Here is a 21,878-nt window from a genome sequence, read left to right on the forward strand (position 1 = left end):
TAAACATGTTATTTTATACTTTATTCAAGTACATTATACATTATATATATATATGAATATGTAATGTATGTATGCCTTAGAAATGTGTTTGTACCTGTGTTTTTACCTATTACTTACGATTTATAATTATAAAACTGGCATATCATATCCTGGGAAATAAATAATAATGACGGTAAAAGTATTGTAAGTAACAACAGCAACAATAATAATAATAATTTTACATTATTTAAAAATTTGTCCATGTTGTGATAATTTTAACATAAATAAGCTCTTTAACGTTATGAGAAAGAAATCATTAACATGCACAAAGTTTTATTATTTTGGACGATTTATCTATATATTTTAAATACAGAAAGAAATAATTTGTTTATCTCTCTTTGTCATAAACAATTATTTCTCCCGTTATTCATATATCACAGGATAACTTCGTTTATCCGAATATGTTGCGGGACAAGGCCCTTCAGTTAACTAACGAATTCTAAGGATAACAGTTCACTAGCCATCTTTACCAGCTGTTCTTATGAGTTTCGATAATAAGAACCGACGATTGGATAAGTGAGATTGAGCAACAATTTCGATCCAAACATTCAATCGTGTATCATAAACAGTCAGTTCATACCGAACGTGTATGATTTCAGGACACGCTTTTGTATAACTGAAAGTATGCTGGACAGTAATTCAATTAATGGAGGTTCAGTTATAACTTCATCTAATTGACGCTAAACAATAACGTACTCGTATAAATGAGATCCGAATAAACAAAGTTCTACTGTACCAATAATTGTAGAAATTGAAGTGATACTTAATTCTGTTTATGTTTGAAAAGATTCAATATGGATGATAGAATGAATAAAAATTAATTTCTTAGGATGTGAAAATTTTAGTAGATTTGGATTCATATAAGCATGTAATAGTTTATTAAATAGAATTTTATAGAAATTTGTAAACAATTTTATAATTACTTCTTAAATTTTTTTTTAAAGAGGGCTTTCCTTTTTTTTTCCAAAGCTTCCATACGCATGTCTTCTAAATCTTCCATAATACCTAAAAATATCAAATTATTTAATTATTCCTGTAGATAATTATAAAAATAGAAAGATCCGCGAAACAGTATAAAAAATTTTTTAGCAATACCTATTTTAGTAGATACATATTCCTCCTTGAGCTGTTGTGCAAAACTGCTTTCCATAGCTGTGTCATCGTCATTATCTACATATTTATATTTATTTTTATCATAACCGAATATTTCGCTTATATATTTACTATAATCTTCATTTCCTTCTTCTACATCATCGTCAATAAAATCTTCAAGCTCAGAGTCATATTCCTCTTCATCATCCTCGTCTCTTATACGACCTGCACATTTAAGTATATATTTATTAGATATATATGTAAGTTATTGTCTTGTTTTTCTTATCCAGTTCCTAAATCTAACGATTTAGACTTCCCATATAGTTACTAGTACATCAAAATTGAGAAAACCGAGGAATTATTGACTTAAATCAAGCAATTAAAATATACATTGTTATACTGCTACAAAATCTTAGCGTTACTGATTTTATATTTAAGAACTTTTCTACAATACGACTGTCGCAAAATGTAAAACTTAAAAATAATGGCCTTAAAATTTTTCTAAATATGAATTTAATGAAACTAAATATGAAATATGTAGAAAGTTTTGATTATTAAGGTTTATCCTTCCACAATAATTATTTTCTCTGACATACAATTAATAAAGTAAAAATATAAATTTTCTTACGTTTATGGTTAACCAGTAATTTCCTCTGTTCCTTTAAATGAAGCATTTGTTTAGATTTGATTGACTTCATGTCTGCTGGTGGAAATTGTTTTATTTTATCATTCATTGCTTTTGGTATACGACACTTTGTTACGCTAATTGCTGGAGATTCTTTATGTATGTTTTTCGATAATTCTTGTTTCTCTACTTTCATTTTTGATACTGACTTCTCAATTTTCGGATTTTTCATATCTTCAATCTGAGTTTTGTTTAATCTTAATTTCTTTTTTTCTTCTTCAATTGCTTGTCGCATTTCTTCTAATTTTTTTCTCTCTGTTTCCAACCTTTTTCTTTCCTCAGAGAGTATGTCTCTCTCAGATGTTTTTGAAATGTTGGACCTGTTTGGAGTAACTTTATTGAGATTAGGTTTCTCAACACCTCCTTTTTTAGAAGTTGATGATTGTAATCCTGTTGCTTTGGAAGGAGTTTTATTCGAAATTGAAGATACTGTGGTTAATTTTTCAGATACTTTTGATATTTTGTTAGAAGAACTGGCATTATTACGACAATCTTGTGTTTTATTTAGTTTATTAGATGTCGTAACATTTCCCTCTTTATTATTCATATTGCCAAGTTTATTTCGTTGTTCTTTTCGTTCTCGCCATTCTTTTTCTTTTGCATATTCTTTCATTTGTTTTTTCGTCAATAATCTTTCTGGTTCGTCACTTTTTGGTTTAGCTTCGATAATGATTGGTTCATGTTGTTTCTTTTCAGCAATTTTTAGTAATTCAGTAAAATCAATTGGTGGTGGCATAGGTTTCCTCTTGGCTTTTGGTTTCTCATCTTTTTCCTTTTTATCATCTTTAGTCTCTTTTTCAGTGTTTTCCTCTACCTCTAATTCTGCCTCTTTTACGGGATGTTTTCTTTTCCGACGGTGTCCTAAAGCTTCTTCCACTTCTTGCTGTTTTAAAGCTAGTTTTACTCTATCCTGGAATTATAATTAATATTTAATAACGCGATTAATAAATATTTTAGTTAAATCATAGTTATTAGTTACAGTAATAAAAGAAAAAGAAATTATATTACAGTGTATAAATACAATTTTTCATGGTGGCCATAGATTTTTTATAAAAAGCTGGTTCCCGGTTATCTTAAATTTTCTATTCAACTTCATGTATTCATTATACACAATATATATATGTCGGATAAGCGTCAGGAATAGGGTTGTGGGCGCTTGATAAATCTTCATTGGAATTGGCCATCGTTGGGTTATAACGAAGGTACGGTCTGTTAATACGAGTATGGATACTACCGACTAGACAAACAACCGCGGCGGTTGGACACTCGCGATCCTAGTGTTGTTGGTCCTAGGTTCAATAACAAATCCGTGGTCAACGGGATGATAGATGAACGTACTCACAAAAATCTAAGTCGGACTCTTTGCGAAAACGTGGAATATCCACCGAGCGTACAGACACTAAGTAACTCGCTAATACGACCTCACGAGAGAATGACTCTCCGTCGCAATGATGCTGCAGAGGAAAGCTATGATGGGGTGTGTCTGAGGACACGATGTCATCAGATTCGTCGAGGATAGCCTTCGTTCAGAAGGTGAGGGAATTTGGCGTTGCTGCTAATTGGTCAATCTCCATATCGGTGGTTAGAAAAGGATGCTAGCCGCCCTCGAGGGAAAGTTGCTAGTGGGAGACGCCGTTCATTGGAAAATGGGTCTCTCCTATCTTCCCGTAGCTGGGACAAAGACTGTTTGTTTGAAGGACTTTAGTCAACTAAACCCTAAGATTTATGACGGGCCCTCAGGCTAGCTGAACATGTACTGCGGAGACGCATCGACATCTGGCAATCATCTTGCTCGAAGAATAGGGTCTGCGTGTGGCGAGCCACGGGACAGAAACCGTTGGAATGTTTACTATCGCGTGCCGCCACGAATATTTCTTTTAAGGAGAGCTATAGAATTACTCCATACCTTTGTTAGACAAAGCGTTCATCCTCATCATCATGAGCTTGGGCTACGTTCGGCGACTGGCTGTCGCCTCGAGCCCAAGCTCATTATCATAACTCGCGAACAATTACGATCGGATTGAATAACTACAATTGTTTAATTACAGCTATAGTAGACTTTAGATTACAATGTTGCGGGATTATCCAAAATTCCAAAGGCTCCGGTGTTCTTTCATCTCCGACATATACATATACACAAATGATTTGTGTAAGAATCATCAAAACACTGTGACCTTGATCATTTCCCCCTCCGTATAAAAAATGTAATATAATCTAAAGAAAGCTACAAAAGCTATAAAATATATGCTCTTTCATACCTTTGTAGATGCTATATCTTTTATTGTCCTTTTTCTGCAGTCATCGAAAACTGGTTTTTGTGAAGTTGTATTGTTGTATTTACTCATTAACTGATTATAAAATGCAGACGCTTCCTGCGAAACATATCCATAGTCGTCTTCATCAGGTTGTGAAGGACCTATGAACAGATAAATATACCTACATTTAATATTTAATGTTTAACACTAACTATACATACAAAGTTTTCAATGTTATCCGTCTAGTTATATTTTACGAAATATTCAATTTGTTCTTTTTTTTTCAATTTTCCTTACAATATTACTCATTTTCAATGTATTTGGCACAATGATAAAGAAACAGAACCAACCGATATATACTAATTATTGCGAAACTTACACGGAAGTTTATTCTTAAAAAACTATTTGACTATGTGCTTTTTTCATTGGAAATCATCTATAATGAAGAATTAAAAACAGCTTCTAAAGTTACAGGTTGGAAATATATTCTGTAGATCAATATGGAAACTATCAAGTTTAGAAAAATGGCTGAAATGTAAAACTTGTTTTGAAGCGAAGAAATGAGCTGTATAAATAAATATTTAAAATCAGTATATATACATAACATAGTGTAACATAATAGCATATACAAATACTTTTAATATAATATACATAGAGAATGAGGTACATAAAGTCCAACAAGCTATTTTCTTCGAAACTACTGCAGTTATTGGCATGAATCATTTTTTATCTGTCTTCCTTGATACGCTGCAACTTTCATTAGAAACATTTATCTCCATCTTCCATATCTTTCGAGATATTTGTCTGGAAAGATTAAAATGACATATCCTGTATACACAATATCAGTTTTAATATAAGTTTAATATCACACATTTTAATATAGGTTTATACAATCTGTGAATTACGAACTATAGATAAACAAAAAATATATAATTCTTGATATAATATAAAAATTATAAGATTTTTCACATTTTTATATTGTATGCACATAGAATGACCATACATATAAGCAAAGAAATTGTGTTTATGATGATTTGTGAGATTATATGTTTTATTTATTTTTTAATGCCTATTTCTTAACCACCAAAATTTGTATTATAGATATGATATGCACATGTTATTATTTTTGACATGTGCAATTAAGATTTAATACTAGACCTATCCCTGGTAGGTCAAAATATTATGTTTGATATGTGCATAAGAAGTGTTTACAGATGTGTAAGGGACACAAAGTTTGGATATTGCATAACACACTGACTACTATGAAGGATAATCTGATCACATTGGAACAGAATTGAATCCTGTGATTGAGACTCACTGACTAACAGAATTTCAGTGTTCTAAACCTTCTAATTGACCCCTGAATCCTAATTCTAAGTTGAAACTCCATGAGTGAACTAGCTTTGATGTATTACCACCAGCAACTTCAATTGATGAACGATTATTTTTGGAAACAGGCTAGTTTCTTTCTGAGAGACGAACAAGATTATAACCAAGACTTACAATTGATTCATAAACAATGGCTCCAGTTATACTTGGATATTTCTCTTGAAAAATTTCCAATGAGCCGCTTGTTTATTTCGAATTAGTTTATTCAATTCATCTTGGCGGCAATTTCATTTATTCAAGAAAGGAAAAAAAAAAGAAATGGAGTAAGACCTCTCTTTCGCTGCATCAATTATTAACCCTCAGAGTATGGAACGCGAAGTACGGTGGTTGAGTCAAGAAAACTCATACCAATAGATCCAAACATTGGATTTTATTGAAATTTTGTCTCATATGTACTCTTATTCCATAGACAATGAAAAATGAAGTAATAAATAAGGAAATTATAAATTAAATTTAATTGATATACTGTATATAGTGTATTATGTTATTTAACACATATATTAATAAAATTTCATTTTTCTTGCTGAATAACTAGAACTTATTAAACATTTTAACTTAAAATTTTCATATGTACTTATATATAAACTGATATAGGGTAATTCATAAATGCATGTCCATACTTCAAAGGGCTAATCTAGACGTTAAAATAAAAAACGTCATAAGAACATATATCCTGCATACCTTAGCTTTCGAGTTATGGATGATTAAAGAAAATGTTCCAAGTGTCCGTCTCGTGCCTCAACACATGCTACTGCACGCCTAAGGTAAACACAAGAGTAGTACGTTACGTCTTTTCTTGTTTTTCATATGATAAGTTCTACAAAATTAAAGTTAAGATATCTTTTAAACCACTCAAATTTCAACTATATTACCTTAATACTTTTTAAGTAGAATAACGAGAAAATTCAACCCATGTAAAAACCAATATACATTTCGATTTAAGAAGATAATAGGATTGTGGAATGTATATGTGCCATTGCACTAATAAAGAAGTATGATCTTATGAATGTAAAACTCTCTGAACCACTAACTTCTACTTATAAGATTTTTCTCTAACTGCATTGATAATGGAAGTATGATCTGAAACCATTGCATGGAGCACTTTGTACATACATGATGCTAAAAGAAGGGTTTAAGAGTTTAAGGGCTCATATTACTCAGAGAGAGAGAGAGAGGAGTGAAACATGTCTAATCAACAGATCCTAAGCATATTCTTCTAATGTGGAAACGACTTTTTTTATTTAAGTCCAACTCATGATTGTATTGATTGTCAACCTACTTTTTTTTTGCCTTATAGCATATTAATCACAAGTCTTCTACTGTTCCCTTTATATTTCATAATTATATTACAATTTTTTAATAAAATTTTAAATGAGCTATATTATATAACAGTTTTTTATTATACTTATAGTATACTATCACATAAAACACTTGAGCAAAAATAATATAATCAATTTAGAGTCTGTGCCCCCCAGACTATAGTTATTACCCTATAGTGACCCTCTAGAACTGTAGTTATTCTGACCTGAACTGCCATGTAAATCCACAAAATCCCATTGCCCTGTTGGACAGTGGAAAAGTAAGAATGTTGCGATGATTGCATATATTCATATTCAATTACCTGTGGGCAAAAATACTGCCCATTATGAATAAAGACTGATACTTCCGAATACTCATTAATATGTAGATCATTGATCATACATAGGATTGCATTATTTTGTTTCTGCCGAACCTATACAATACGCTATATACCTCTCTAGTTTATAGCATTTATAGAACAAATCTATTATATATAAAGATACTAATAACTTTATAATGACAATTACAATAAAAGAAAAGAAAACATTGAAGATATAAATTCCTACCTGTATAATAAGTAAATTATTTACACTTTATGCAATAAATTATTTATAACTATGATACAATGATATTCACATTAAATAAAAGTGTGACAAATTAAATATATAATATATAAACACTAATTTTTTTACTTTCTGTTAGCTGACAGTAAAAAAGATACTACCATTATTATACCTAAATTGATATTCATACTATATTATGTTAAACACAAAATATGACAATGCAACATAATAAATAATTGTATTAGAAGTTAATATTATGTACCTCAATAATTAAATAACATATTAAATCTCATACTTTCTTTGAAGTTGTATGAATTATGTGTTCTAAAGACCAGATACAAATTAGAAAGTTTCCAAAACTCCGTAATAGTTTCAAAAACAGATTTAAATGTTAATATATTTACTTTTTTAAATTTGGTTCTAACAATATTAATTTTTAACATGTTAAAGTATATGTTATTTTACTTATATAATAACATTTCGCATACCTGCCATTGTAACAGCTGTGTTCTCATTGTCAATTGCATCTGGCAATACGGATTTATTTGCAGCTTTACATACTTTCAAATGTTTATTTATTCGACTTTGGGCTTTATGATCACGAAGCGCTAATAAATTCTAGATAACAAAAAAAATAGTAATAAAACATTATAAAATTAACATTATATATAAAAATCCAATATACCTCTCTTTTTTTCTTTTCTTCTAATGCTTTCTGGCGTTCTTCTTCTTCCTTACGAGCTAAAAATTTTTTTATATTGTCCGAAAGTGATTTACTCTGCTTCGTTGGTTTTTTTGGTGGAGAAAATTTTGTTTGGTAACAAGCAATTGACTATAATAAACAGCATATAATTTTATTGAAATAATAAATTTTCAAAGTTAAAGAAAGATTAAAAGGAGAAAATATAATAACCTGCTTATTATTTTCATTTTTCTGGGCCACACTTAATAAAGTACCAAAATCCATTTTAACGATGAAATGGAAGAATATACTAAATTATAGATATCATAACATTTCTTTCAGGTTCATTATTTGATTATAGCTAACAAAATTTATTGTTCGATTTTTACAAACTGTCAATCGAGTTACTTACACCGCACCTATAAATTACCAAATAAATATTTTCGAACGTTTATTAGAAAAGTAGATCTTCGAATAAATGCTAAGACCTAAGATGAACTAAATTTGTTTGTAAGCAGAAATGAGTAGAGCAGAGGTGGCGCCACCATGCCCAAAATAGGACATTGTAAATATTTACTAATTGTATGTAATTAATTTATTATGGTCCAAACCGGAATAATGTTATACAAAGATGATTTTTGAGAAATAGAGCTTAAATTTAATTCCTGAACAGTTCAAAAATTCGCCTCATAGACTGAAAAATTTGATTTTTTAAATTTCTTCATAAGGAGATTAGTTCCACCGTTTCACCGGTAGACGGTTATAGTGTTTCTTAGCCCGCGAGTGAGTCAATTTTTTAAACTTGTTTATAACTAAAAAATCCGGGAGAACATTTGGATGAAACTATTCTCAATTAATTTCTTACGTCATAAACTTTCATTTGGGCCTTCAAAAGTTAAAAAATTTTGTTTCGAAACCGAAAAATTTGGATTTTTTAATTTTATCACCCGTCGATTGAACACAATTAAATATTACATATGTGCACTTCAGACACAAATATTTCAAGATTAAATGATGGAAACAGTATAGTTATTCAGGTCGTTGAAATTGTTTTTCATGCCCTCCAAAATATCGATTAATAAATATATGGTTCTATTTAAAAAAACGGTGATGAAATCTTGAAATCTCGTAAAAAGAATGACTATGAACAAAAATTATTTCCACTGACACATGCAACGTAGTATAACTTTGTCTTGTGAAATTTATTCATTTTTCATACAACAATAAACAAGGCAGATATTTAAGTGATCCCATTTAGCTGATGCATTCTTATATTAATTTTGAATCTAATATGCTAAAAATTTATTTTAATTTTTAATGAACATAAAATTTTGTAAAAATAAACAATAACAAAATTTGTTTATTTATGACGCAATAACAATAAATTTTTTAGTATTAAATTTTTATCAGAATGTGAAGCACCAATACATGTTTCAAAAAGTTGGGAAATATTAGATAAATTATTGACATTGCTAAATAATGAAAGTATAAGACTATAACGCCATATTAAAGGTTCAATATCAATAGAAAAATTTAGTAATAATAAAAATAGATTTTTAACTTTACTCCAATTTTTTTTAATCGTATGTGACTTTATTTCAGAGAGTATCCTGTATTTTGAGGAACTTGCTGGATGTTGCCTCTTACTTTTCTTGTAGTAATGCATAATTTTACATTGAGCGTGAATATTCAATGATTTTCCTATCTTATGGCCATTTGTCTTCTTCTTCTGCGCATCTTTCTTATTTAGCCAAAGTAATTCAATAGCTTGATTCTAAAAATATATTTTTTGACATTAATAATTTAAATTTTTAATATTGAAGATTATCATTACATACCACTTTCATTTTTTTGACCTTCTCCATTTTTTTATTTTATTTTTTATAATCCTATAACATATGTTTAATTTTAAATACAATCTAATCTTCTTTCACTTAACAATAATATTTAACTAACCTACCTGATAATAATATATAAAAAAGATCAACAGCATAATTTCATATCATGTACTGATAAGATATACTGTACTGTAATATAAACTTCAATTATTTTAATTTGTTAAACATTTTTATTTTAATATATATTTGATATTGTACACATATTAAGTAATAGTCTAAATCAATGTACCACCTGATAGATTTCTATCAAATAAGGTTATAAATTGATATTTACATATTTTATGGTATGCATATACATATATATGTATACCACTGTGTATACACAGGTAATACTAGTACTTATTCTCGAGTTTATGTTTCCTTTGTCTTCTCTATAATAAATTTGATGAAATTAAAATTGAAATATCTTTTCACAAAAATTTTCAGTCATAAATACCTTAATATTTTTGTGTAAACAATAGAAAAACGTATCTACCAGAGTGTAAAAAAATATAAGATTCCATTAAAAAAAATTACGCAAATTTAGATCTCGAAGAGCATAGCGCATGACTATGAAAAAGTGTCTCGTATAATAATATGTGTACCTTTAATCTTGTATGAGCGATTCATTTCTTAGGCATGTCTTCGTGTTATTAAAAATAACGGAAATATTTCTTTGTAACAAAATCATTGAGACACGCTATAATATGCATACAATTCAATTAATTATATGAATTTTACGAATATGTGTACTTTAGTAAAGAATTCACGAACACAGGTATATATAAGTACATACGAAATTTCTAAAATAAAATTTATTATTAGATATCTATTTACAAGAACATAATTGCACATATTTCATTTGCATTAGATAAATACGTAACACTTTAAGAATGATATGAAAATTACATTTTTTTAATTACATAATGAGAGGAATTAATTCAAATATTTTCATACGCTTTAGGAAGGTGACAAGTGCCAGACAATATTCGAAATGTCAATCAAGGTCTTAAAACATGTTTTAAAATGTTTGATTATCAAATTTCATATAATATTTGACTGTATGATAGATTTCATTTTTGGGTTATATTATGATCATAATATACAAAAAGTACCACCTATTAAGAATGATTTATTACTGACAAGTGCATCAGAATTAGCTGAAAGAATCAGGTACTTTATTAGTTTATTTCTTTATATTGAATTACTTAATATCATTTATTTAATTTATGTTGGAGGTCATTTAAATAAAGTGAAATATTATTAAATGTAATAGTGAAACGTTTGAGTATTTACTTTAAATTTACCAAAGACTGAAATATTTCGTAACTTTTATTTATAAAATGACATAAAAAAAGCATGACTACATTCTATTAGTGTATCAATGCACTTATAAAAAAGATCGTGTGATAAGATAACAAAATCTGTTAAAAGATTGATCGATTACTGGAATCATTCTATATAATAATAACAAATAACTTAAATTATTGCTATTATGAGGTATATAATAAATTGGTAATAGATAAATATTAAAAAAAATACTCTTAAGGATGGATATAAAATTGAAGTGTACAAATATTTTTATAGAACAAAGAAGATATCATCTGTAGAAGTTGTAACAGCATTTATAAATCGGGCAAAAGAAGTAAATGGGATAATAAATGCAATAGTTGAAGATAGATATTCTGATGCCTTAGAAGAAGCCAAAGAAGTAGATAAATTTTTACAAACATTAGAAAATATTGATTCAATAAAAGACAAGAAACCATTTTTGGGTGTTCCTTTCACAACAAAAGAAAGCAATGAAGCAAAAGGTAGTTTTATTTAATATTCCTATATATTTTACGTCATAATGATATGTATTGAGTTGGTCAAAAAGTTTTTTTTTTTTTTAATGAAGCATTATGTCATGTTACAAATGTCAATAATATAAAAATTATTAGAATTAGAAATATCTAACTACAAAAAATTTATGTTTGTGTACAGTACGTAGTATATATGCTATTTTCCATTAGTTTTTCTTCAAGTAACCAAAGCCCACATTAGCCCATACATATCCCACAACATGATTAAATTATATTAGATTGATTTTCATTCACGATGATAAAATAATGAATTTCTGAAACTACTAATTTTTTCTGCATTTATTTATTTATTTAATTAGTCTGTATTTATTCACGTTTATTATGGTTATTTAGATATGCTTCATACGATGGGTTTAACAAGTAGATGTACTTTCCGTTCTAAAGAAGATGCAACAGCAATAAGCTTTATGAAAAATGCTGGTGGAATTTTGATTGCAAAAACGAACATTCCTGAATTAAATCTCTGGACTGAATCAAGAAATAATGTATATGGACAAACATGTAATCCATATAATACTACTAGAAATGTTGGTGGAAGTAGTGGTGGAGAAGGAGCAATTACTGCAGCCTGTGGAACTGCATTTTCTGTTGCCAGTGATATTGGTGGTTCTACTCGAATGCCTGCTTTCTTTAATGGAGTGTTTGGATTTCAATCAACTGCAGGTTTTCAAACTTGCAAATATTAATATTATATACCATAATTTTTAATGTAGAAAAACAATCCCACCTATTTGGTTTTATCTATCCTTCCCTTATTTATAATTTCTTATTTTTTGAATAACATAAACATCTTTAGGGAAACTGCAGAAATGCGTTTCTTCCTCTGATTTTAACGATTTTTGGATGTATTGTAAAACTCAACATTTTGATCTTAAACATTATTCATAAAAATCTCCCGGTACTATTACAATGTATTCTGCCTATAATTATGCGTCTATGGCAGCATATGCGTCAGTATTGGTTGCCAGTTGCTAAGCTTCTGTATATAACCATTTTTAGGTTTAACACCACTGAAAGGTATTGGACTTCGAAAAGAGGATTATCCTAATTCAATGGCAGGAGTGGGACCAATGTGTAAAAAAGCAGAAGATTTAGTACCTATTTTGAAAGTTTTAGTTGGAGAAAAAATCTCATTACTTAAGCTTGATGCAGAAGTAGATATAAAATGTCTTAATATTTTTTACCAAGAAAATTCAGGTGATATAAGAGCAAGTAAAGTAAATTCTGAAATGAGAGCTGCTCTTTTAAAAGTTGTACAACATTTTAAAGAAATTACTGGATCTGCAACAAAAGTAAGTTCTTAAAAATTGTACATTTCTTCATAGATTTGATTATTTCATATTATATATTCATTTAATATATCTTAATTATAATTATATTTACTTTTTATATTATGGAAATGTTGCATTATTTTTGTATTTATTTTGTTGCATACATGCAGTATTTAATATTTAATTGTGAAGTTCTATAATAATGTTACACTACATATAATAAACGATTATTTACTAGCAGATCTTGGATGAAACACTCACTTTCTCTCTTCTCTCATTGTGTCTAAGGTATAGGTCTGTTAGGTGAGCCTTACTGAAGAGTCCATACTATAATAAACGATTATTGTTTGTGTGAATGGTTATAGTAATACAGAAAGGGGAGAAAGATAACTTAGTGACTAAACTTTGAACTGAGCATAATGATTTCCAAAATATTTCAATTGATGGATGTTTTGAAGTGAAGGCAGTAACATGTAGTAGAGTGATAGTTTGGAGGATACCAGTGAATCAAAAATTTAAGTGAATGAAGGCAGTTGAGTTTGTTATTTATTTCCACATATGCATTGAAAATTCTTCAGCTATTATTATTTGATCCCTGGATATTATAAGGTAGCTAAAGTTGCTCAACTTTTTCGGTTTTTATAGAGTTGCAATATAACTATGCAGAGTTATTCTTTCTTGGAACTCTAAGCTAACCAGAATAGTCAGCGATTCTTTCATACCTAGTTACTGGATAACTGATCCAAATGTAGAGAATATGTGAAGGATTTTTCTGCATGAATTCTAGACAATTCCATGTGATTATTTAAACGATTAACTTCCATGAGAATGTTGTTAGAAGATTCTAATTTCAAGAAGGATTATAATAAATCTTAAATACATTTTAAGACTGGAATGTTTGATTTTGAAGTATTTTCCAACGCATTTTAAAAAATATGCATGCTCATTGGTTCTTTTCAAACGCAGTTAATTTCCAATTATGCTTTTAGGGCATCGCGAACATTCTTCTATATGTCCTCAGAATGTCTTTACTTAGAGAGGTTGGGCAATATCTAAATGAGGCTTTTAGTAAAATCACATAATTTTTCTCTAGGTTCGAGTCTTGGAATACACAGTTTTTAATTGACCTCACGGAAATACCTAGTTTATGACACCTTCGGCTATTAAATTTTGAATATTTTGTCAACAATTTTAAACATATTGTCACAAACGGACAAATAATATTGACGACAATACATAGATTCTTGTCTCAAAATGCTTTTTTTCTTAAAAAATTTAATGAAAATCTTCGCGTATTTCTGTTCTTTCGAACAAAACAACTTTCATTGCTATATTTTTACATTTTCTCTCATTCTACATTGTTTTATTTATATTTAAAAACTTTAAAAATAAATTAGATTACAAGAATTAGATACTTATAATTATAGTTATAGATATTTTTATTTCTAAGAAGTTTTAATTGTAATTTATTTGAATTACAGATAAAAATACCTGGTTCTGAATATAGTTATCGATTATGGCGATTTTGGATGACACAAGAAAATTTTGATTTCAAAATAAATATAACAAACGGAAAGGTACTATAACTTATATGCATTACGTATGTTTATAATTATGTATTGTTATGTATGTATAATTATGTAGATGTAACATCTTTCATTTCGTATAACAAGTGATGGTTGTTAGTTAAGGTATATCTAATCAATGCTCTATCTTACTCGCTTAAGCACTCTTACGTGACTATATTCGTAAATACTTTATTCAAGAAGGTGATAATAGCTCCCCTTGTTTCGATTTATGATTAGTGTATTGTTATTGTTTGAAATGAATAGTGATCAGTATCCAATACTAGTATATATTGCTTTATTCTGATCTTAAATGGCAGTTCTACTTTTTTGATAGTTAGTATCATGTTTATCATTTAATCGATAAATTAATCCAGTAAAGAAAATCTTGTGGACAATGACGAAGAATGTAGTAATTTATATAAATGTAATTTTTTTAGTATCGTGCGAGTGCTCTTACAGAAATTTCCAAATTTTTAACTGGGAGATCAGACTTAACGTTAGCTGCTATTCTGAAACTAATTGATGAAGACATATTTCCTCGAGAAGATGCTGAATGGGCAATGAATGTAACAACAAATATGAAACAATATTTGATGGTAAATTCTTGTTTAATATAATTTTATTATTATTTAATCATAACTTATATAATATAATTATATAATATAAAGTCGTAAATATTTTTTACTCTAATCTTTGCATGCAGCAAGTTTGGCAAATGCACTTGACAGTACATTGTACTACCTACCTTCTGTGGTATTGTGCTGCAATTATACTTTTATTTTTAGGATAAATTGGAGCATAATGGGATACTAATTTATCCATCTTCACCTTTTCAAACTGGTTATCATTATACAGCTTACTTAAGACCATTTAATTTTGGTTATTGGGGTCTTTTTAATGTTTTAAAATTTCCGGTATGCCAAGTGCCTCTTGGTGTAGGCAAAAACGGACTACCTATTGGAGTGCAAGTAGGTAAATTATTACTAAGTAATTGGATCAGAATATTAAGCATTTAATAACACATGAAAAAGATTTTAAGAAATAAATTTAAGATGAAAATTAGAAATATCAAAATTATGTTTAGAGCTTCATTGTTTTTTACAAATTTAAACAATTTATTAAAATGTCATAAAGTATAAAACTAGAGCTTGAAAGAGTTTCCTTCAAATTTTATCAAAATTCTCGAAGATCAACTTTAGGATCCTTGGCTTAAAAAGATGAAACCCTGAATTAGCTGATAAATTTTTATTTCTTAATGAAGGTACACCCTATATGTAGATATAGATATGTATAATAGTGTTTACATGTGTATAATTATATTTCAACAAAGCTTATTTTGCAAAATATTGTAAATTTTTAAATATATATTTTAAGTTTTTTAATGGAGTAATAGATCTAGTAAAGTAGTTACTAATTTATCTAACAAGTTATAATTTCTTTATTGAAGGTCGTAGCAGCTCCCTATAATGATCATTTATGTTTGGCTGCAGCACGAGAATTGGAGAAAGTGTTTGGTGGTTGGGTGCCACCAGCCTAATTTATTACAAACTGATATTAATTCAACTCAACAATGATTTACAAAAGTAATTGCTATTTAGTAATAACAGTGTGATATTATTATTTACTATACAATATTCTTTCTACATTTGTTGACATATTATAGATAAGATAATAATAAACAATGGATTTAAGGTGCAATATAATTGTGTTGTTATTATTACTTTTAAATCAAATACTAATGCATATTATAATTAAATATTGCAAGGTTATCTTCATTTATATAGTAATGTATTCTTGATACTTTATTTAAAAATAAAGTTAGAGATTTGATATGTCACATACAATAATTTACACTTATATAGTATTTATTATTATAGACCAGATATACATTTAAATACCTGCTATCTTTTTCGATACTGTATTTGTTTATTCATTATGTTTAATACATTTCACTTTATCGTATTTACATACTGTCTATCACCTGGCTTAATTATTTGCAATTGATCATCAACAATAGTTAGCCTATTATAGCATGTCGAATTGTTAGACTAAATTTAATAGTCGTATTTAAGTTAAATATCTATGTATGTATATATTGATTTGTGTAATGATACTTCTATGAATACTTTTTTGTATCTTAAAAAGTCAACATCTTAAATCAGACGTATTTATAAGAAAAGTTATCTTTATATATTAATAGAATCATTTTTTATTTTTCGTGCACTTTATCGAGCAGAACAGTTCTATAACATATGTGAAATAAATCTTACATACAATATACTTACATGCAATGTACTATACTAAGTACATTAAACTACGTATAACTTGGTATAACCAGAATACATAGTTGTGTAGAAGTAACAATCGAATATTTACATATTTCTTATACTCAAAAATTTCATGTTTGGTTCCATTAATTCCATTTTAATAAGAATTAAAGAATATTGATTATAATAAATATTGAAATTGTAACTACATTACTTGTAAAGTGTCATATGTATTTATCGTTATAAATTTATAAGATGTAAAGAAGTTACAAGAGAATAGCGAATATTAGAATATTGAAAATGTGCTAGTTATAAAATTTTGGAAATGTCAAGAAACGTTGTTAACGTACATAAAGGAAATATAAAAGTGGTTTTATTGTTTTTTTATTAAATTAATATTACGATAAAAACAAGAAGGTTATGTTACCGCACAGTTTTACAAAAATAAAACAGCAATTAAAAACACGTGTGAAAATTGAAGTTTATAAAGTGCATAAATATGATAAGATTTGGAACGATGTTCGATAACCGTGAAATTGGAAAACGAATACGACGCTTAATTGATGGGAATTACTCATATCGTAAGATACTTATATTACTTACTATATGTGGTGGAATACTTCTATATTTTGGTCCATCTTTTGTGCAGTGGCTTTTTTCTTCTACTAGAGAATCAATAAAAGGTAATAAAAGTTTCCTATTCTAAGTCTATAATATTAATATTATGTGTAAAATAAATTATACAATTGGAATAGGTTATAATTTTTCCTCCGTCAAAGCAACAGGAATTTAATGGAAGAAGATTGCAAACTATTAAAATGAACTTACAAAATATAAATGCATTTCCATCTTTAATTGAAATTTATATATCAATTACAGAATTTTCTTTGTTTATATTCACTATACCTATTGATCACTGTTTTAATAAATTTTGATATTCATATTATTAGGTTCTCAATTATATTTATATCAGATATTACATATATTGTATTCTATTTTATTTTATTCTATTCTATCCTACAAACAATACTTCAATAGTACTTTAATAGCATGACAATGTAAATTAATATTGAAGTATAGGAAAAAATGTACTTGTAATATTTACAATATTGAAATATTTTATAAGAAATCAGTGTATTTATTCTCTATACTGATATTCATAAATATTGGCCAATCAGAATCATTTTTAAAGTGATGAGAATGAAAGTATAGAACAAGGAGAAGTCCATTTGTATTTTAATTATGAATTTAATGAATGCTTAGATTTTTATAATATAGTGTTGTCAAACTATTGAGGAATGCACTGAGGTAAAGGGTAAAGATTTTGGTCCTGTCTAGCCTGATCAAGGAATAAGGGTTAGCCTAGAATTTCCATGATTGTCTAATATTTATGAACTGCTATATTTATTTTCTATAGTGACATATCTCTGTTTTTATAGCAATTGAAGATCACTGTATGAATGAGCGACTAGCTGCCTTTCATTCAGATATTGAAGAATATAATGCAAATATTCTCCACAATCCACCAAAGGAAGGAGAACATCATTATTTGCCATATATCGGCAATGGGGTTTTTGGAATTCCTATTTTACCAGAGGCTTTAATATATATAAAACGAGGAAGAGCACTATCATTGCCAATACAGTGGCAACCCTTAATTTCTCATCCTTTACTTAAAACCAATTTTTATCGAGATGCTACGATTACTCACTTTACGAGCGGGATTGTTTATCGCTACCAGTGTTTTAGAGAAGGATATTACATAGAGTTTCAATACTATGCTCATAGAATATTTGATGCAATATTGGTACAAGATATAAAAATAACTAATCCTCTTTCACTTTCCCAAAATGTACCATTGAAGCCACAGATGTCTACACAGTGGGATAATTACCATATAGAAGTGATCAAGTACTTATTTAACTTTATTCATAATATATTGCCAGTGTAGTGGAATAATGCTACAACTGCGAAAAAGTGATTTTTCATAAAACAAAGAAAATCAATTTATTGAATAAAATTTATAATTGAATAATCATGAAAATGTTTTATAATGTTGGGATTGAAGCAATTGTTAATATTCTCAATTTACTTGTAGATTTGAATTATTATATTGTTCAAATTTACATAATCAATCATTAACAATATCTAATATTTCAATGATCACTACTGATTATTAATATGATTGTTTTCTAATTACCAAGAATGTTTGGAAAATAGTGAAATTTTTAGAAAAGATTAGGTATTTGTGAAATTAATAACACATTTAACTTAAAATTTGCAAATGTGCAATTGTGTTGCAGCAATAATATTTCCTTTAATAAATTAAATTGAATGCATTTTAATGTAAAAGATATTAACTAAGATTTAAACTAATGTAAATAATAATAATTGATCTTAAATTTGATGTTAGTTAAATTAGTATGTTGCATTAGTAAAAGAGGCAGATACTTTTGTAAATAACTATAATATAAAGATTGGTACTATAACATGTATATGTTAACATACAATTATTTGTGTTCAGAATTCAGGTAGATGATTTTCTGGATGAATATAATCTAATTTCTGGATTTATTCCATTATCTAACTCAAATAAAATTGTGACAGTATCGATAGTTTATAAAAGACCTCCAAGAATATTACAAATTAAAGCAAGAAGTTCTATAAAATTAAAATTCTTAACAAGTATACAGTATAGTGAGCCTACACTCATGGAAGAACACCACATTCAATATGAATTAACCAAAGAAAAAGCTATAGAGGTATATATAATTTATAAAACATTAAAAATTTATTACATGCTTCAATTTCATATATTTTATTACAGGCAATTAAGAAAGCAATCAGTATTCAGCACCAAAGTTTAAAAGAGGATCATATTAATCTTTGGCAAAGTTATTGGTACACAGGTCTTAGAATAAGCGACTCTAAAGCTGATGGTGCAATAAATGGTCATAAAATAAATTCCACTCTATATTATGTATTGTCTCAAATTTCGAAAGGTATTCACGATATAGAAAAAAATATAGCCATGAATGAAGGCTGTTACCGCGGGCATCACACCTTGTAAGTAATACAGATATTTATAAATATTTTTGTGTAGAATTTTTATTTTATTTTCCTATTTTAGAGATGCTCCACGGTTATGGAAAGACACATCCTCTATTGACGCTATGAACAATGTCGTTGAAGCATGGTTAATAACATTGGAAAAACAAGGATGTCACCATTTAATGATTGGTGATCCTGCGGCAGTGCAACAAGCTATTGTTTTAAGTCTTGGTAGTTTACGTTTTAGTAATCAACATCTTGAATTTAATATTGATCCACAATATCTTAATCGAGATTATTTATTTAGGTATGGTATTAAAATATTTTTCATAAAAAGTATAGTAAATATAAGTTTCATACATAACACGTTTGTTATACAAATTGACATTAAAAAATGGCAAGTATAATGTAAATGATTATAACTAACAGCTTAAATAATTCTTCTACTTTTTGCAGAATAGAATATTTTTTTGAAAAAATTATGGAGACGACTATTAACTTACTTTCTTATGTTTTATGTATGTTTTAGAAGAATAAGTTATGGTAATGTAACACATTTAAATATATCAGTAACGGTTGGAGAAGATAATCGTGCAGTTTTAAAAGTAGCTGTAGACAAGAGTGATAGTGTCTATTTTGGATGTGATGCTGGATGTTTGAATCCACCTGTTTCATTGAGTCAATTGTATGCAAGCATTCCAGTGAAATTGACAAAACCATTAACGGCTATACTGTATGTAACATCTGATTATCAACATATGCAAGATTTGCGAAATGCTTTACATGTACATGCTATAGACGATGGTTGGTATATATATAATACTTTATTATAACATTTATAAATTTTGTTCGATTAAAGTCGTTTAGGAGTATGCTATTTATATCGCCGATATTGCTGATGCTGAATCTTGTTTTAACATAGCACATCAATTGAAATCAATATGAAAAATGATATCTATATCTTATATTATCTACAAGCTATATAATTCTATATAGTAAATGTTAAAAAAATGTTATCTTGTGTAAGATGTAGATATAATCTTTTAATCAACCAAAACTCATAAACTCCACAAGAATTAAATATATATATTACACATAATTTTTTTGTAGCTCCAGCACATGATCATCTTGTAATGGCTTTACATAAACATGGACATCAATTAGGAGGCTTACCAACGTTTTTTTGGATTAGTATATGTTTTCTTATAATTGTGTTCCACTTATTTCTTTGTAAACTTGTTATTAATGAATATTATGGTCATCAAGATAAACAAAAAGTGAGGTATAGTAAGCTATGATATATACATTGTATATATTACATATATATGTTCATATATGTCGGGGTAACGTCGGGGATAGGGTTGTGGGTGTTTGATGAATCTTCATTGAAATTAGCCATCGTTAGAGTCTTTCATCTCCGACATATATGTACATAATACATATATGCATATATACAATACATGTATGTATGCGAGTGTTAATATAAAGCTAAACTATCTTCATATATTGTATGTATAAATTCAACTATAATGTAAAAATTTATGAAGAATTCTACATACAAAGGGGGCCAGAAAAATCTATGCATGCCTCAATAAAAGAAAAAGCTGTATAAAAGGTGTGGGTTGAATCTATACAGGCGTCAAAGAATGAATATAACTTTGACTTCTATGATTACAATAGAACCCCAAAACACAGTCACTGATAAAATCTATTAAAGTGTATATACATTTTTTTGACCCCCTCTGTGTGCGTGCGTGCGTGCGTGCGTGCGTGTGCGTGTGTGTATAGTAACTATTTTTAATATTATATAATTATATATATTATATTATAAACATAAGTTTCTATTTTAATTAGAAAATTCTGTTATCATTCTTGTTATCCTCATCATTATTATTATGCTAAATTAACAATACATGTGCAGTTTATAGCACAACTGAAGAAAAAATAATTTTTTACGAGAAGATAAATAAGTGAT

General features: G+C 28.1%; 4 protein-coding genes and 1 long non-coding RNA gene across 11 annotated transcripts; 2 read left to right on the forward strand and 3 right to left on the reverse strand.

Moving 5' to 3' along the window:
* Nucleotides 1-10: 10 nt before the first annotated feature.
* LOC117153998 (protein SPT2 homolog) lies at nt 11-8,485 on the reverse strand. Of its 3 annotated transcripts, XM_033328601.2 has the most exons (8): nt 8,236-8,485; nt 8,008-8,154; nt 7,811-7,940; nt 4,075-4,232; nt 1,760-2,726; nt 1,135-1,356; nt 963-1,044; nt 11-149 (listed from the first exon to the last, which is right to left on the reverse strand). In XM_033328601.2, exons 1-8 carry the CDS (start codon nt 8,287-8,289, stop codon nt 143-145), a joined length of 1,767 nt encoding a protein of 588 aa, XP_033184492.2. In that variant the 5' UTR covers nt 8,290-8,485; the 3' UTR covers nt 11-142. The 3 variants fall into 3 exon arrangements, with proteins under 3 accessions (XP_033184492.2, XP_076473465.1, XP_076473466.1); XM_076617350.1 differs by lacking the exons at nt 8,008-8,154; nt 8,236-8,485 and adding an exon at nt 4,707-4,875 and having other exon boundaries at nt 7,811-7,939; XM_076617351.1 differs by lacking the exons at nt 7,811-7,940; nt 8,008-8,154; nt 8,236-8,485 and adding exons at nt 4,707-4,875; nt 6,142-6,205.
* A 702-nt stretch (nt 8,486-9,187) lies between these two features.
* LOC117154007 (uncharacterized) lies at nt 9,188-10,129 on the reverse strand. Its single transcript, XM_033328617.2, has 3 exons — nt 9,965-10,129; nt 9,843-9,893; nt 9,188-9,778 (listed from the first exon to the last, which is right to left on the reverse strand). The coding sequence occupies exons 2-3, from the start codon at nt 9,867-9,869 to the stop codon at nt 9,365-9,367; spliced, it is 441 nt and encodes a 146-aa protein (XP_033184508.1). The 5' UTR covers nt 9,870-9,893; nt 9,965-10,129; the 3' UTR covers nt 9,188-9,364.
* Nucleotides 10,130-10,518: 389 nt separating this feature from the next.
* On the forward strand, nt 10,519-16,288 carry LOC117153999 (fatty-acid amide hydrolase 2). 2 transcript variants are annotated; one of them, XM_076617353.1, is made up of 9 exons: nt 10,519-10,659; nt 10,846-11,054; nt 11,469-11,695; nt 12,080-12,409; nt 12,746-13,038; nt 14,499-14,594; nt 15,023-15,181; nt 15,371-15,557; nt 16,033-16,288. In XM_076617353.1, exons 1-9 carry the CDS (start codon nt 10,612-10,614, stop codon nt 16,050-16,052), a joined length of 1,569 nt encoding a protein of 522 aa, XP_076473468.1. In that variant the 5' UTR covers nt 10,519-10,611; the 3' UTR covers nt 16,053-16,288. The 2 variants fall into 2 exon arrangements, with proteins under 2 accessions (XP_076473468.1, XP_033184493.1); XM_033328602.2 differs by having other exon boundaries at nt 15,371-15,553.
* Nucleotides 13,050-16,838, reverse strand: LOC117154008 (uncharacterized). 2 transcript variants are annotated; one of them, XR_013058055.1, is made up of 4 exons: nt 16,484-16,838; nt 15,331-15,539; nt 13,279-13,344; nt 13,052-13,211 (listed from the first exon to the last, which is right to left on the reverse strand). It is a non-coding gene; the product is annotated as an uncharacterized LOC117154008 (long non-coding RNA). The 2 variants fall into 2 exon arrangements; XR_004463694.2 differs by having other exon boundaries at nt 13,050-13,344; nt 16,484-16,835.
* Nucleotides 16,839-16,902: 64 nt separating this feature from the next.
* LOC117153996 (uncharacterized protein KIAA2013 homolog) lies at nt 16,903-21,761 on the forward strand. Of its 3 annotated transcripts, XM_076617348.1 has the most exons (8): nt 16,903-17,433; nt 17,502-17,535; nt 18,292-18,763; nt 19,377-19,614; nt 19,680-19,918; nt 19,983-20,210; nt 20,433-20,707; nt 21,014-21,761. In XM_076617348.1, the coding sequence occupies exons 1-8, from the start codon at nt 17,416-17,418 to the stop codon at nt 21,199-21,201; spliced, it is 1,692 nt and encodes a 563-aa protein (XP_076473463.1). In that variant the 5' UTR covers nt 16,903-17,415; the 3' UTR covers nt 21,202-21,761. The 3 variants fall into 3 exon arrangements, with proteins under 3 accessions (XP_076473463.1, XP_076473462.1, XP_076473464.1); XM_076617347.1 differs by having other exon boundaries at nt 16,903-17,535; XM_076617349.1 differs by lacking the exons at nt 16,903-17,433; nt 17,502-17,535 and adding an exon at nt 17,923-18,208.
* The last annotated feature ends 117 nt before the right edge of the window (nt 21,762-21,878 follow it).

Source organism: Bombus vancouverensis, chromosome 3 (genome assembly GCF_051014615.1).
Source record: "Bombus vancouverensis nearcticus chromosome 3, iyBomVanc1_principal, whole genome shotgun sequence".
Taxonomy (NCBI): domain Eukaryota; kingdom Metazoa; phylum Arthropoda; class Insecta; order Hymenoptera; family Apidae; genus Bombus; species Bombus vancouverensis.